Genomic DNA, 14,529 nt, shown 5'->3' with positions numbered 1-14,529 from the left:
AGATTCGCGTCTCATGCATCATTATTGGCGTTAGTTGGCGGGATTAGATGGGCTCGCCCAGATAGATTCCTTCTGGTAGCACTGATACGTGTCGTTCGCTGAGAAACTCCTAATAGATTACTAGAAGTACCTACCTGTATAGCAGAAATCATATCGCAAATCGAATAACATAGAATAAAATGTATAACAAAACCTATTAATAAAGATAAAATAAAAATAAAAATAAAAATAAAAATAAAAATAAAAATAAAAATAAAAATAAAAATAAAAATAAAAATAAAAATAAAAATAAAAATAAAAATAAAAATAAAAATAAAAATAAAAATAAAAATAAAAATAAAAATAAAAATAAAAATAAAAATAAAAATAAAAATAAAAATAAAAATAAAAATAAAAATAAAAATAAAAATAAAAATAAAAGCTAATAGTCGGCTCTTCTAAGCGGCCTCCTAGTTCCTAGTCGGGGAAAGCGGTTGTCCCCGGAAAGCGCTTGTCCCCGAAAAACTTCGAAAATCTGATATATATGCTTTTTAGAAATTAGTTTATTAATACAACTCTAATTAAATATTATTATTAATATCATTTGAGGATTATAATAGATGATGTATATATCTTTTCAATAATATTTTATTATAAAGAGTGAAGATTGACTCTATTATTATCATTGTTGCTGAAATATATAAATTCATTATTTTCACTTTCTCTCTCCTGAGAGTCCTCTATAAATGTAAAAGGAATATAATCCTGCTATAATCCTAATTCCATATTATCTTGAATATCAATTATAAAAGTAATCTCATTGCTATTATTATCATTATTGCTATTAGTATTCCCTATTGTTCTAGAAGCTTTTAATCTTTTTAATTTTTTTAAATCCTTTATTCACTTCTTTTCCTTTTCTAATTTTATTTATGTAATATTTATATATTTCTATTTGACTTCTAAATCTATTATTGAAATAATTAGATAAAAAAACATTAGGGTATTTTGTTTTTGATAGTCTTTTAGCTTTTTTATTCTCAATTGCTTTTCTTTTTTAGTTTATTTATTTCTTGCTAATATTTCATTATATTCAATTCTTTATATAATTAGGAAGGCAGTATAATCCTTTCTCTTAATAATATTATTTAATTTACTATTTTGTTACTTTTGAATTCTATTTATATTCTTTAAGATTAATTCTTTTAAAGTTTCAGTAATAGGGATTATAAACTGTTGCTTGGATATCAAATTAGTTTTGAAATCCTATTGTTTTTTTATATAATAAGAGGCTATCTCTACCTTAATCAATGTAATATCGATTTGTATATTTTGTGTATTATTAATGAAAGTATCGAATTTGTTTGTTCGAGTAGGATTACTTTATATTGGATTAGCTTTATGAATCTTTTGATGCCAATGACCTAAATCATGAGCTACTTTTATTGGCCGAGCTGGTGTAATATGAGGAGGGAGTTTAGGCTTATCTTTGATGATTGATAGAGATTCACGAGAGCGGTTGAATTTTCTAATATTAGCAATATAGAGTTCTGATTTAATAGGACATAATCCTGAGTTTTTCCATGTTGATTTTATATTGTTTGGGATAAATGTTTTATATTGAATACTTGTTAGATCTCGCAAGAATAGATTATATTATATTCAATAATGAACTTTATCAATATCTCCTGAATAACTAGTTGATGATAGTATTTATATATTCTGAATATGTTTATATCAAGAGATTGTATATAATACGTGAAATGCGGGAGAAAGCAGAATGATTGAATATGGTTTTCATTTGTTAATTATATGAATTCTAGTTGTAGATATGAATCATGATTATTTATAATAAGGATTTTCCATTCCACTTCAGGTCCAGAATCGGAATTTTCGATATAATGCTCTAGGAAGATAATAGTTATCTCATTTGTAGTAAATCCTAATGTAGAAAGGATAATTCGTGTTTCTTTTGATAAAATAGTTTGAAACCAATTCTGTATTAAATCCTTTTCTTTTATTATAATTAAAGGAGGTGGAGAAGAGCTGCTAACAGTATCGATAACTTTGAATATAGTAATAGAGCGTTGATCTTTAGAATTAATAGAATAGAATTATATAATTAATATTTATTTATATAAATATATATTCAAAACACACTTACCTCAAGAACATTATCTGGAACTAGTATTTTCTGCCCGTATATACATCCAGCTCTAAATCCCGTTTCGTCAAAGTTTATGATCTAGGTTTTCTTTGTAATATTGAATAATTTGAGGCATTCTTGATAGTTTTTAAACCATTCTAAAACATTTTCTTCTTTTTGTACTTGAGCATATTGTTTTGCAAGAGGATTTGTAATAATAATATATAGTTTCATTTCTTCTAATAGTTTTTAAATCATCGTTTTGTAGGATCTTTTGCTTTTGGATTCTCAGTGTGTTTGAGGTATATAATCGTATTGAAAATAAGTTTGTGAATAAACACAATATTGCAATTCAATAGATTATGAATTAGAGTCTTGATATATACTTCTTGAACTTCAATCAATATTCTATTTTGACCTCCATTAGTAGGACTAGAAATCCCTTTAGTTAATTTATTGTATCTATATTGTATAGCCTTTTTTAATTATTCATAATAATTATCAAACTTCCAAATTCGTATAGCAATATAAAAAGATTTCTGTAAATAATCCAAACAATATTGAATAGCTTTATTATATTTAGCTTTAACTTTATTTGTTATTGTAGGTATAATGAATAAATGATAATAATCAATATTTTATCAATAATCATATAATTTATAAAGGTTATAATTAATATAATTCAATTATTATAATATTTTCGAAGTTTTTCGGGGACAAGCGCTTTCCGGGGACAACCGCTTTCCCCGACTAGGAACTAGGAGGCCGCTTAGAAGAGCCGACTATTATAAGCTATAAGATATAAGCTACAAGCAACAAGCAACAAGCAATAACCGAATCAAGAAAATACCTAGCAAAACATTCCCTTTTATAAACAGCAACAACACACCATCAACATACCTCACGAAACATCATTAAAACTTCGAAATCACATCTACCTATCAAACTCCATAATAAACGAATGTAAGTTATATTCTATCCATTTCCAATTCCATTCAATTCTAATATATATACTCTAAAAACCCCATCCTCATCTAAATCATCATCTCTATCTCTGTCCCCAATCCCCAATCCCCAATCCCATATTCCCTCCAAGAAAGTCTACAACGTAGCCATACCCAATGCCAAAACACCCATAAAGAGGGCAGTAAGACTCATATTATTAATACTCGCGGTCGACATAGCGGTAGTAGAAGAAGTTGATTTTTCCGTCGCAGCTATTGTATCTCAAATATTAGCCTTCATTCATTTCATCTCACCCCCCTCTCTCTCTTTCAAAAAAAAAACAAACTTACCATTTGAAACCGCAATTCCCATACTCTGACACTCAGCCATCAAAGTAGCATTGGCCTCCAACATCATAACCTGCATACTCGCCACGCTAGCGGCAGCCTTAATGTTCGCCTCCTTTGTCGAATTGCCCTTGGCAATCTTACTCAATTTCGAATCATCCATCGCTAGATCCGCAATCTTTTGAAGAGCAACCACCATTTTACATTCATCGGCCATGAAGACCGCAGGACAAGCTGCTTGTAATGTAGCATTTGATTGTAACGTTTGAAGTTTCTCAGCTGCATCTGATGCTTTGAGTTCGATTTCTGCTACTTTGGTCATGTCATTGTTGACGGTGGCGGTAACCAGTGTTTCATTGGCCGCGAAGTCAACGAATTTTTGCAGGAGAAATTGTTGGGTGCATGATGAATTGGTCATGATTGCTGAATCAATGACAGCACAGTCGGCCATGAGGGTAGTATTGCTTTGAAGCTCCGTAAGTTTCACAGAAGCGGCGGAAGCCTGGGCTTGGAGAGACGCAGCTTTTGTTGCGTCATCTGGTGAATATTAGTCTCACTATCCTAGGATTGATTTATAGAGAGCTGAGAAGATTGGTGAAATTCAGAGAATCTTGGAGTATAACGTACTTCCGGTGATAGCATCAACCTCGGTTTGATTGCTGGCCAATTGAACCAAGGCGTTTAACTTCAACATTTCTTTGCATGTCTGTGTCTCAGTAAGGGTTCCATTATAACCCTGAGCTGCCACAGCAGTGGAGAAGAGGAAAGAGACAAAAATTGTTGAATATTGCATAATTGTATGAAAAAGATAGAACCGGTCTAGATAAAGAATAAAATATTAAACGGACCTGCCGGGAAGTTGAAATGTATAGAAGGAGTGAAAGAAGATATGAGTGTTAGAGTAAAAAGAAAAGAATGCTCGTGAGCGACTTTCAATACTTATATCGACATTTGGAACTTTGCACACTAAATCAAATGCATTATCCCACATACATGAAGCCAATTCATGTTTCGGATGACAAGAAACCGTGGACTATTGACTTGAATTCGAGAACAGATGGATAATTGGGTTGGCTGTGATCATTTGAAAGCTCTCGAGCCCATGTATTGGAACAGATCATGCTTGGGAATGCAATAATCATCCTGTCTCGCTGACGAGTCTTCTATCTTTGAAATCAGACCAAAAACGGCTAGATTATCGAACTCGCTGACTTTTCAGACCTTCTTGCAGGCTTCCATACTATACCAATTTCTCTAACGTTATGTTTGCGAGATTTGTAACGCTACTCCTTTCAGTATGCCTTGCAAGTATTATGGGGTTATCTTGATTTAAGAAACGTGGGTGAAATTACGCGAAACAATCAGGTTGCAGATCTCCCGCTTTGATAAACCTCAATTGGTGAACATTTGTTGTTTCAAAGTATCGACAAAGTGTCAATGCGGCTAGGCTATGATGAGAAGGGACACTTGTCATTGGGTATCTATTTAGTTATATTGAATATGCAAAAAAAAACGTTCTTTCATGGAGCCGTAGTCTAACGTTTTGTGTGACGACACTAACGTTTTAATCTCGAAGGCGCATTAAGCTTTCTACTGTGAAAGCTCAAGCATCCCTTCTCCGTTCTTTTCTCCAATCCACAAATTTGTGGGAGAATAATCTGCTGAACCATTTCAAAGGTTCCTCGGCAAAGCTACTAGGGAACATGTTCCATTCGATTTCATGTATCTTCTTGTTCACTAGGTCATTCCCAATTTGAACCGCTTCGCCATTTTGTTTATATTCTACATCAGCCTCGATAATAGCCCCATTTCGTGCCGTGAAGTTGGCCTTGAACTGTATCTTTGCATCAGTAATGTTGATCATGTTTCAATTTCCCGTGCTACACTCACATCTTGTGGCAAGTCTCTGGGAAGCGGAAGCTGTGTGTTTTTGTTTTTTATTGATGTATCTGCGGAAAACGAAAATTGGGGAGTTTGTGAGAATATCCAATCTAAAGACTGTTTTCCAAATTGTCAGCTTAAGCTTCTTCAAAGGGGGAAAGCGGAAAGGGTCTAATCACGCACAGTAAGCTCTTCCAAACCTTTAGATATCTCGGGAACTTCTTTGACATCCTCCCGTAGGAGTATTGGTTCTTGAAGACCATACATAGCACTAAACTCCTCTACTACCGCTTGTTCGAATGCCTTATTTTGGATCTTGACATTTGCAACTGAAGAACTAACACTTTCCACGCCACGAGCAGTGATGAATCTCATTGCCGGGGACCTCAGGAATTTGCCAATGTTTGCAATATTTGGAGAGTTTAGTAAACAAGTACCGTGGTGAAGAGATCTTTCCTTTGTTAACTTGTAGGCCGAACCTGATACCTTATATACTTTGAACCCGCTTGTACCCACGTTTGTTGGCTTCAATACTATATCATGTCGAGCATTAACCATAGCCCGATCAACACCAAGTTTATGTAAAGCTCTCACTACCATCTCGGCATGCTTGTCGCGATCGAAATGCGACGTGGGACATATGACACAGTAATTGACATTTCCAAGATCGTGAAAGACTGTTCCCCCACCCGAACGTCGTCGAACCAATGCTACATCTCCAATTGGGGATTGTGCGAGTAGACCAAGATTCACCTCATTCCAAGGGTTTTGATTTCGTCCAATAACAATACTGCGCTGATTGGTATAGAGGAACAAGATGGTAGAATCTGCGGGGGTCTTTTGTAGAAGATAATGTTCGATGGATAAATTAATGAAGGGATCATTTGTTCGTGATATGTATATTTGGGATTTGTTGAGTGGATTGGTAGCTTCTTGGACGAATCTCCCTATTGATACACTACTGTGAGTGGAAACATTTCTGCGAACAAAGAACTCTTTGCTTATCGTGCTTCTGCCGCGTAATATGAACTGGCGCATTAATCCTCTCGCAGGAATTATTGATTTTTGGTACATTTGGAAATACCCAAGCACCCAAGCAGCCAATATACTCTCCGGACGTTGAATTTGTTGACTTCCTCATACAAAATTCGGAGATGGTTCAGATAAATTGACATTTCCAGATTTCCTAGTGAATTGACAAGGGTATTCTTCGGGATATTACCACATTACCTCCACCAGACTCTCGATGACCAGGGGATTTCTTTTCCCATCTCACATCATCCCACATCATCCCGCCGAATCGGGTCCGGGCTCCGAAAAAGTCAAGAAAGAGTCAAAAGAGTCATCAATTCTTTTTTGGATTTTCATTTACATATAATAGAGACTCTCGTTGATACCCTTTTCTACTTTATTCCATATTCCTCACACTTCTTCGCAAAATGTCTACATTTGGTCAATATTTCAAAGTTACTACGTATGTACAAAACATTCAATTCAACTGACACCATCATCACCAAATTCAAGTCCACGCAAAGTTACCTCTCCATTACACATTCAGCATAAAAGTACTAACTTCTCTTCCTTCTCATAGCTACGGAGAGTCGCATTGTCGCTCTGTAGGATGTATAGTCGACGGAGTTCCACCAGGAATGGAGCTCACAGAAGCAGATATTCAACCCCAGATGACTCGTCGTCGTCCAGGTCAATCCGCCCTCACCACTCCCCGCGATGAAAAAGATAAAGTCGAGATCCAATCTGGCACAGAATTCGGAATCACCCTTGGCACACCTATTGGAATGATTGTTCGTAATCAAGATCAACGACCACACGATTATGGAAACAAAACAATGGACCTTTACCCTCGTCCTTCTCATGCGGATTGGACATACCTCGAGAAGTACGGTGTAAAGGCTAGCAGTGGTGGTGGAAGAAGTAGCGCAAGAGAAACAATTGGTAGAGTTGCAGCAAGTGCAATTGCTGAAAAATATCTAAGACTCGCACATGGAATTGAAATTGTCGCATTCGTTTCTTCCGTTGGCAGTACCCATATGTTCCCACCAACCGTCGAACACCCAAGTCCCTCCACAAACCCCGCCTTCCTCTCACTTATACAAGACATTACACGGGAACGTGTCGACGAATTTGTCCCGGTCCGCTGCCCTGACGCTAAAGCATCCGAGAAAATGGCCGAAGTTATCGCAGAATATAGAGATAAGCAAGACAGCATTGGAGGAACTGTTACTTGCGTAATCCGTAATGTTCCTTCTGGCCTTGGTGAACCTTGTTTTGATAAAATGGAAGCAATGCTTGCTCATGCTATGCTCAGTATTCCAGCCTCTAAAGGTTTCGAAATCGGATCCGGATTCGGTGGCTGTGAAGTCCCAGGTTCCAAACACAATGATCCATTTATTCTTGCTACTGAAGTACCACCCCTCGAGACTGGTGCATCAAAGAATGGAATCCCTCGTCCTAAGTTAACAACTAAGACAAACAATTCTGCTGGTATTCAAGGAGGTATCACAAATGGTGCACCCATCTATTTCCGTGTAGCTTTCAAACCGGCAGCCACCATTGGTCAAGCCCAACAAACTGCCACTTATGACGGTAGTGGTTCCGGTATTCTCGAAGCCAAGGGTCGTCATGATCCATGCGTTGTTCCTCGTGCAGTACCTATTGTAGAGGCAATGGCAGCTCTCACAGTCATCGATGCATTAATGGCACAACAAGCCCGTCAAACCTCAAGGAGTCTGTTACCACCTCTCAAAAATATTGTACCTGCAAAATACACACTAGTAGGCGGTGAAGCTGCAAAGGAGAAGATGGAAATACAGGATAAGGGAGTTGCAGGTGGTATTGATGGGGAGGTTTTGAATGGATCAAATTAGCTCACGCTTTTAAGTGTAGATTGTAAATAGTTTTAGGGCAGAATAAAAGCGTTAAATAGGCTATTTTCTTGAAATTCGGCGTTATGTCCTCTGATCATTTTAAAGATCGAAAGACGATGACAAAATAAATCTGAATTTCCACTCTCATTTTCTCTTACCGATGCATGGAATTATTTATAATCCGATATTTCCCAGCTGGATCTAGAATTAGAACCAGCTATCGAGATGAAATGAAGACTAATGCCCCTGAATAATAGCCGCCTTAACTACCTACTCGAGCTACTCTAGGCGAAACCCCAACCGAGTGAGCATGCATTTCGCCAAAACAACCTTAGTTCCTCATCACTTCAAGCATCTCGACCACACAGCTTAAAATAGGAATAAAATTCGACATTCAAAATAAATCTCTATTCTTCTAAATCCTCATAGAACACTGATCCCTGTGAGTTTCTCACACATTGGAGTCGAGCCCCACATAAAACATAAAAAAATGGAAAAAAAATCTCGCTTAGAAAATTTGCTAAAAAGAACCGCCCGTCAACTTCTCATCTTTTGATCGGTGAGAGGAGGGAAGGTGAGGATTTTTTGGACTAGCGGCGAATCGAACGCCGGACCTCTCCCATGCTAAGGGAACATTATACCACTAAACCACAAGCCCGTTTTTTGTTGATGGAAGAGGGGAAATGGGTATTATAAAGGAGAGATAGAAGTGGGGGGAGAGGGAGATTGAGGTGGGGTTGGGGAATGTGAGAGATTGGGGGGAGGGGGACGAGTGGGGTGGTAGGATGGGGGAGGGGGAGGAAAGCTAGAGGTTTGTTGTTGGTGTTGGTTTGGAGTTTGGAGTTTGGGGGTGAAGGTATAATTGCGTGGAAAGATGAATGGATTGTGCGTACTTCATGTTGTCAAGGGCAAGGTGAGATGAGATATACATTGACTGGAAGTATCCAGGTCTTATGTATAACATTCATCATCTCTCTCGTCAGCTCATATAATATCTACATTGTCTGTTTGGGAACTTTTTCTATTGTTCTAAGCTATCTTGGATGTTTGGGATATTCATGTCCTGGCTGCCTGTTTCATAGTCCAGAAACTTGGGTTGCTCTTTTTTGTCGGGGGGATAGGAGATTTAGACATTCTTGAGACATTCTGTAGTCAGAGAGTGGGTGCTTTCTAGTGAAGTTTCATTGTGGTTTATATCAACTCATTATAGGAAATGGAGAATTGCTGAATTGCTTGCTAAATGAGGAAGTTATTGCTACTGTATTTACCTATTATTTACAGTCTGTTCATGATTCTTATGTTTTGGACTTTTTTAATTCGTTGCTCTCTAGGAAATTGTATATTTTTCCTAGCTTTTTCATGGATGTTCTTGCTGTTATTCTCCGGCCCAGTTAGAGAAAGGAAAGATTCTATCCATTGCATCACATTGTGATCTAATTAGCAAAGTGGGTGAATGATAAACTTGGGGCTTTCGGAAGATGCGAATCAAGGTGTGAGCTATATAGATTAGTATTTAATTGGCTATTTCAATGATGTGGTTCATCCCGTTTGTTTATGTAGAAGAGTCGTAGTAGAATGAAGGAGGGAAGGGAGTCAGGAGGAAGGGAAAGGATGAATGAGCCATGTAACTAAATCACTTCGTTATCCTAATCAGTTTTAAGGGGGATAGGAGAAAGAAATGAAGACACCAGAAAGCGAGATGGAATGAACGGGTTCAACGGGTGGGATGAGTTGCATATTTCCATGGCATTTAAATCTCCTGACCCATCCGACTCATAATGCAAAGAAGTGTATATATAGAGCCCATTTAAAAAGAAATCCAACTTGAACGCCCCTAGTTACCCATGCCCTTTCAGTTTCCATGTGGAAAGGCGCTTTACAAAAGATGGCTTCCACTTCGTCGCTGCCAGTTCTAATATTTCTTTCAAAGTCTCCTCTGTGATTGGAAATTGCTCCCCCAGCCTTTCAAAGAAAATTGACATCATACCTTGTGCCGCGTACCCCTCATTCCTTGTTGCGATTTTTAATATTTCTTCTGTAACTGGAATTCGATTTCCTTTTTTTTTCAAAAAAAAGCTTTATTATAAGATTTCCTCTGTAGCTATTCCCTGCTGCTTTTTTAACTATATCTTTTGTAATCAGAATTTGATCTTCTCTTTTTTCAAAGAGAAGTTGTATTATTTTCAGCCCACTGCAAATATTCCCTGCTGCGATTTTCAGAATTTTTTCAGTGATCAGAATCTGATCCCCTTTTCTTTCCAGGAGAAACTTCATTGTTTCATATCCCTGCGTGAAGCGATCCGCCGCTGCTTCGACTATCTCTTGAGTGATTAAGATCTGATCCCCCTTTGTTTGAAATAGTAATTCCAATACGGAAAATCCATCATCTATACGCCCTACTATTTTTTTGATCGTCTCTTCTGTGATTGGGATCTGATCCCCCCTTTTTTTAATAGCAGTTTCATTAGAGATGGAGTGCAAGGCCCGTTCTCTACTACATTTTTGACTATTTCCTCTGTGATTAAAATCTGATCCCCTCTTATTTGAAATAGCAATTCCATTATAGAAAATCCACATTTCTCATTCCCTACCGCTTCTTTGATTATCTCTCTTGTAATCGGAATCGGATCTCCTCTTTGCTGAAATAGCAGTTCCAGTAGAGACTCTCCCCACTTCAAATTTCCTGCTGCGATTCGAACTGTCTCTTCTGTAATCAAAAGGTCTTCCTTTTTATCAAATAGAAGCTTCATGATATTATATCCTTCATTTTTGTTTTCTGCCACGATTCGAACAACCTCTTCTGTAATCAAAAAGTCCTCTATTTTATCAAATAGAAGTTTCATTATTTCATATCCCTCCCTATTTCCTGCTACAATTCGAACAACATTTTCTGTAATTGAAAGATCCTCTCTTTCTCTGAGCAATAGCTTCATTATATCAGTTCCGCAGTCGTAATTAGCTGCTGCTATCTTGACTACCTCTTCTGTGATCGGAATATTCCCATTTCTCCGCTCGAGTAAGAGCATCATTGATTTGGAAGATGATAATGACGCAATTTCGACCACCTCTTCTTCTGAAACTTGAGCGGCGCTTTCTCCTGTCTCGAGGAGATGCTTCATTGCTTCTAATTCTTCTGTCTCCCTCAAGAGTCCTCGCTCTTGATAATATAACTGCAGATCAGCTATACTGAGTAGTGTTTGTGGGTGTTCGACTCCTTGTAGTTGTTTTCTTGTCTTTATCAATCGCAGAAATAAAACTTCTGCATCATCATACAGTCTCAAGTCTTTCAATATCAGAGCTACGTCACGCAATCTAATTGCGTTATCCCATATTCTCGACCCAGTCTCTGAATACCCATCCAGGTTTAGATGTTCTCCTGCTTCTGAATTCTCACTCATATATGAACACCCCTTTGCTTTCGAATACTCTTCTGCTGTCGAATGCTCATCACTATCGGAATTCTCCTTCGCCTCTGAATTCTGTCCAGATTCTGAACAGCTCTCCGCCTTTACGTGAATCTTCACCTCCAAACTGTCACGTATCTCTTCGCTTGATTCTATATCTTTCTTCGCCCCTTGAGTCCCATCCGTCTCTAAATCTTCCTCGAGCATTGAGTTTGGATTGATAGGCACTCTCAAGTTCTCAGATTCCAGACTTACCAACTTCTTCCGAGACCCCCCCAAGTCCCATGCAAGTAGTAAATCCCGTGGGAAAGTTGTTATTGAACGCAAAATTTTGTACCACTCTGATTTCAATTCTAACGTGAAATCCATAGGAGTTGCTGCAATCATGATGACAGAGAAATAATCATCACAAAGCCTGATAATCGTTGGCTTTGAAACTCCTTGTAAAATACAGAAGATGTCACCTCTCTGTATGTTTTTTTCCATCATTGGGATATTCCAAGTAGTCTGCATTCCCATTTCGCTTTCCAAATACTCAAAAGCATCAGTGAAAACGATTTCCACCTTTTGCGTGTCATTCCAAGCAGCATCAACGTACACTGAACTCACCAAGCCAAGAACACAACCTTTGCTTTTGAATATTGCTTTCTTTCTGTCTTGCGGGATTATCACTTCTATCTCTTTACAAAGAATGAACTGGACAAGCTGCTGAAAGAGTTGTTCCCATAGAATGGTGTAGTCGGGGAGTAAGCCTGCTGAGGTAGGATTATCGGAGCACATGGCGAGTAAAGCATACACTTTATCAAGGACATCGGTCGATTCCCGGGTATAATATGTTTCTATCAGCTCGCTTAAAGGGCGAATATCAAGGGAGAAATTGTCCGAGCTATTTTTTTGCATATTTGGGCCGAAAGTTTGCTTCCTTCATGAGGTAAATCACCAAACGAATCAATCTTTGCAATTTTGGATAAGCTTCGAGAGAGTCCTTCCATAAATTTAACCCTGAACAGAACGCGTACCCATCGATCTCAACAAGACCACACATGATTAGTATGTGTCGAGCTGCGGCAACTTCTTGTAGCACCTATACCAGCTTTTAGTAACAGTTAAAATACTATCAAGCGATATTCCCTTACCCAAATGCGCCGAAACCAGGGACGTTGAACTAGTGCAAGAACTGCCATCCGCGTTATGCTATTTGAAGAGATTTCAGATTGGCTTGCGGCAATAACTATTCCTTCAAGAGCTCGATCACTATTGTCTGCCGCCTCTCCCAGCCAAATTACCGCTTGACTTGCTTTGCTGTATATCTTCGCCATAAGCTGAACCTGATGGCCTCGCTCATTTAAGTCCTCTTGATTGATACAAATAGCATCTATCCATATAATGCGGTCTAAAATAGGATCTCGAAGACGTGAGAGGGCAAAGTGAAGGTTTGCCCTGACAGTCAAACTATGCCCATTTACGCAAATGGAACGAGAGTTGTTTGCATCTCCCCATACATAAGATAAAGCTTCATATCGATGAGTACCTCTGCCGGAATCATGTAGTGGGTACACAAAGAGCGTACAGTTGATATCGGCCTCCTCGTTCTCATTCGGCAATATGCGAAGCAACCGAATTGTGTTAGACTCCAGCGAAAGCGACGAATAAAGAGATTGAGACATGGCACAGAACTCGCACCCAGAGACTAGAACTTCTTTGACATGGAGATTTGATATGGAACGTGTGGTAAATTAATGTTTCAAAACGATGGGCAATGGGAAAGTGGGGGAGGGGTGAGATATGTTCCCTAAGCTGACCCACCATAACTTGCTTACGAATTGATCTCCCACTAATTTTCATTGATTGGTGGAGAAAATCCCCACTAATCTTTTTGGGAAACCATGTGAACCCATTTACAATGGTTGGATGGGTAAGTAATGTAAAACCCACCAAAAAGCGACCGTGCTTTTCTCCATATTTAGAGGCTTTAGCCAATCATATCGTCACGCTGGTTGAAAATTTATATGGTGAACTCTAGGTGGTGGAAGTATTGTAAAAGTCACGTTTTATTCAAAATTATTTACTTTTTTATTGAAATTAATGATTTCGATTGGATTTCAAATTCGAATCCTTATCCTAAGCCTATTTGGAACCTATAGAAACCTTCAAATGCTTCAAATACTAAAAAACTATTAGAATTGATAAAAAGCAAGTAAAAGCTTCAAAGATTGAATTTTGGGGGGAACAGCTCAATATCTATTCGAATCGCTTAAAGCAGCAGCAAAATCTATAAAAACAGCAAGATTTTAGTAAAAGTGGGGTTTACATTACTTACCCTTCCAACCATTGTAGGTCTCTTGACAACAGTGCATATTATACAATAGTTCCTAGTCTGGGTTTCCTATTTCTATATCTTTCGTTCTTTAAGCGAGATCCTTCTAAAGGGTCTAATTAGCCCGTTTAAGCAACAACAGTTTCCGATCAATCCTCTCCCACAACAACCAATAGTTAACCGATTATGATATAGCCCTCGAGTTGTCATCTGTCAAACAATCAACATAAATATAATCAACGTTAATGTAATACAACATTACAACATATCATTTAACTATCCATGTGGCGTCTATGGATTTTACAACTGCTTGAGTATAACTTGCATAACAAAACAATACCAGTCAAAATCCTCCAAACCTTCTTCACCTCCGATCTGCACCTAAAACATAGCTATACCAATTAGAAGCTAACAATCTATCAGCCCTTAAGACTCAATATCTCTAATACATAGATTCAGCCTTGAAAGTAATGTCTCAAAAATCAATAACGCATCAAGATAATATCCACCCACGCCGGACGAAAAGTTGCACCTGGCCTGGACCACTTCAAAAATGTCTATCGGTTCCGATTCCCGAGAATAAAAAAGCTAAAGCTTTTTCTCCGAGTACAAAGATCCAGCTAGC

The 14,529-nt window shown here is 37.9% G+C and overlaps 4 protein-coding genes across 4 annotated transcripts; 1 reads left to right on the top strand and 3 right to left on the bottom strand.

Annotated features, from left to right (window-relative positions):
* Positions 1 to 3,226: 3,226 nt before the first annotated feature.
* EAF02_006098 (uncharacterized protein) lies at positions 3,227 to 4,210 on the bottom strand (the record flags this gene model as incomplete). Its single annotated transcript, XM_038902146.1, has 3 exons — positions 3,227 to 3,342; positions 3,421 to 3,954; positions 4,045 to 4,210. The coding sequence occupies 3 exons, from the start codon at positions 4,208 to 4,210 to the stop codon at positions 3,227 to 3,229; spliced, it is 816 nt and encodes a 271-aa protein (XP_038758363.1).
* An 810-nt stretch (positions 4,211 to 5,020) lies between these two features.
* EAF02_006097 (uncharacterized protein) lies at positions 5,021 to 6,372 on the bottom strand (the record flags this gene model as incomplete). Its single annotated transcript, XM_038902145.1, has 3 exons — positions 5,021 to 5,251; positions 5,308 to 5,415; positions 5,482 to 6,372. The coding sequence occupies 3 exons, from the start codon at positions 6,370 to 6,372 to the stop codon at positions 5,021 to 5,023; spliced, it is 1,230 nt and encodes a 409-aa protein (XP_038758362.1).
* A 365-nt stretch (positions 6,373 to 6,737) lies between these two features.
* Positions 6,738 to 8,183, top strand: EAF02_006096 (uncharacterized protein; the record flags this gene model as incomplete). The annotated part of the gene is made up of 2 exons (XM_038902144.1): positions 6,738 to 6,772; positions 6,890 to 8,183. The coding sequence occupies 2 exons, from the start codon at positions 6,738 to 6,740 to the stop codon at positions 8,181 to 8,183; spliced, it is 1,329 nt and encodes a 442-aa protein (XP_038758361.1).
* A 1,838-nt stretch (positions 8,184 to 10,021) lies between these two features.
* Positions 10,022 to 13,254, bottom strand: EAF02_006095 (uncharacterized protein; the record flags this gene model as incomplete). Its single annotated transcript, XM_038902143.1, has 5 exons — positions 10,022 to 10,224; positions 10,376 to 10,721; positions 10,775 to 12,505; positions 12,528 to 12,671; positions 12,724 to 13,254. 5 exons carry the CDS (start codon positions 13,252 to 13,254, stop codon positions 10,022 to 10,024), a joined length of 2,955 nt encoding a protein of 984 aa, XP_038758360.1.
* Between the last annotated feature and the right edge of the window lie 1,275 nt (positions 13,255 to 14,529).

This window comes from Botrytis sinoallii (genome assembly GCF_014898435.1).
Source record: "Botrytis sinoallii strain Bc 23 chromosome Unknown BSIN_009, whole genome shotgun sequence".
Classification (NCBI taxonomy): Eukaryota; Fungi; Ascomycota; class Leotiomycetes; order Helotiales; family Sclerotiniaceae; genus Botrytis; species Botrytis sinoallii.
Note: the sequence above shows the minus strand (reverse complement) of the source record. Positions and strands in the feature narration are given on the sequence as shown.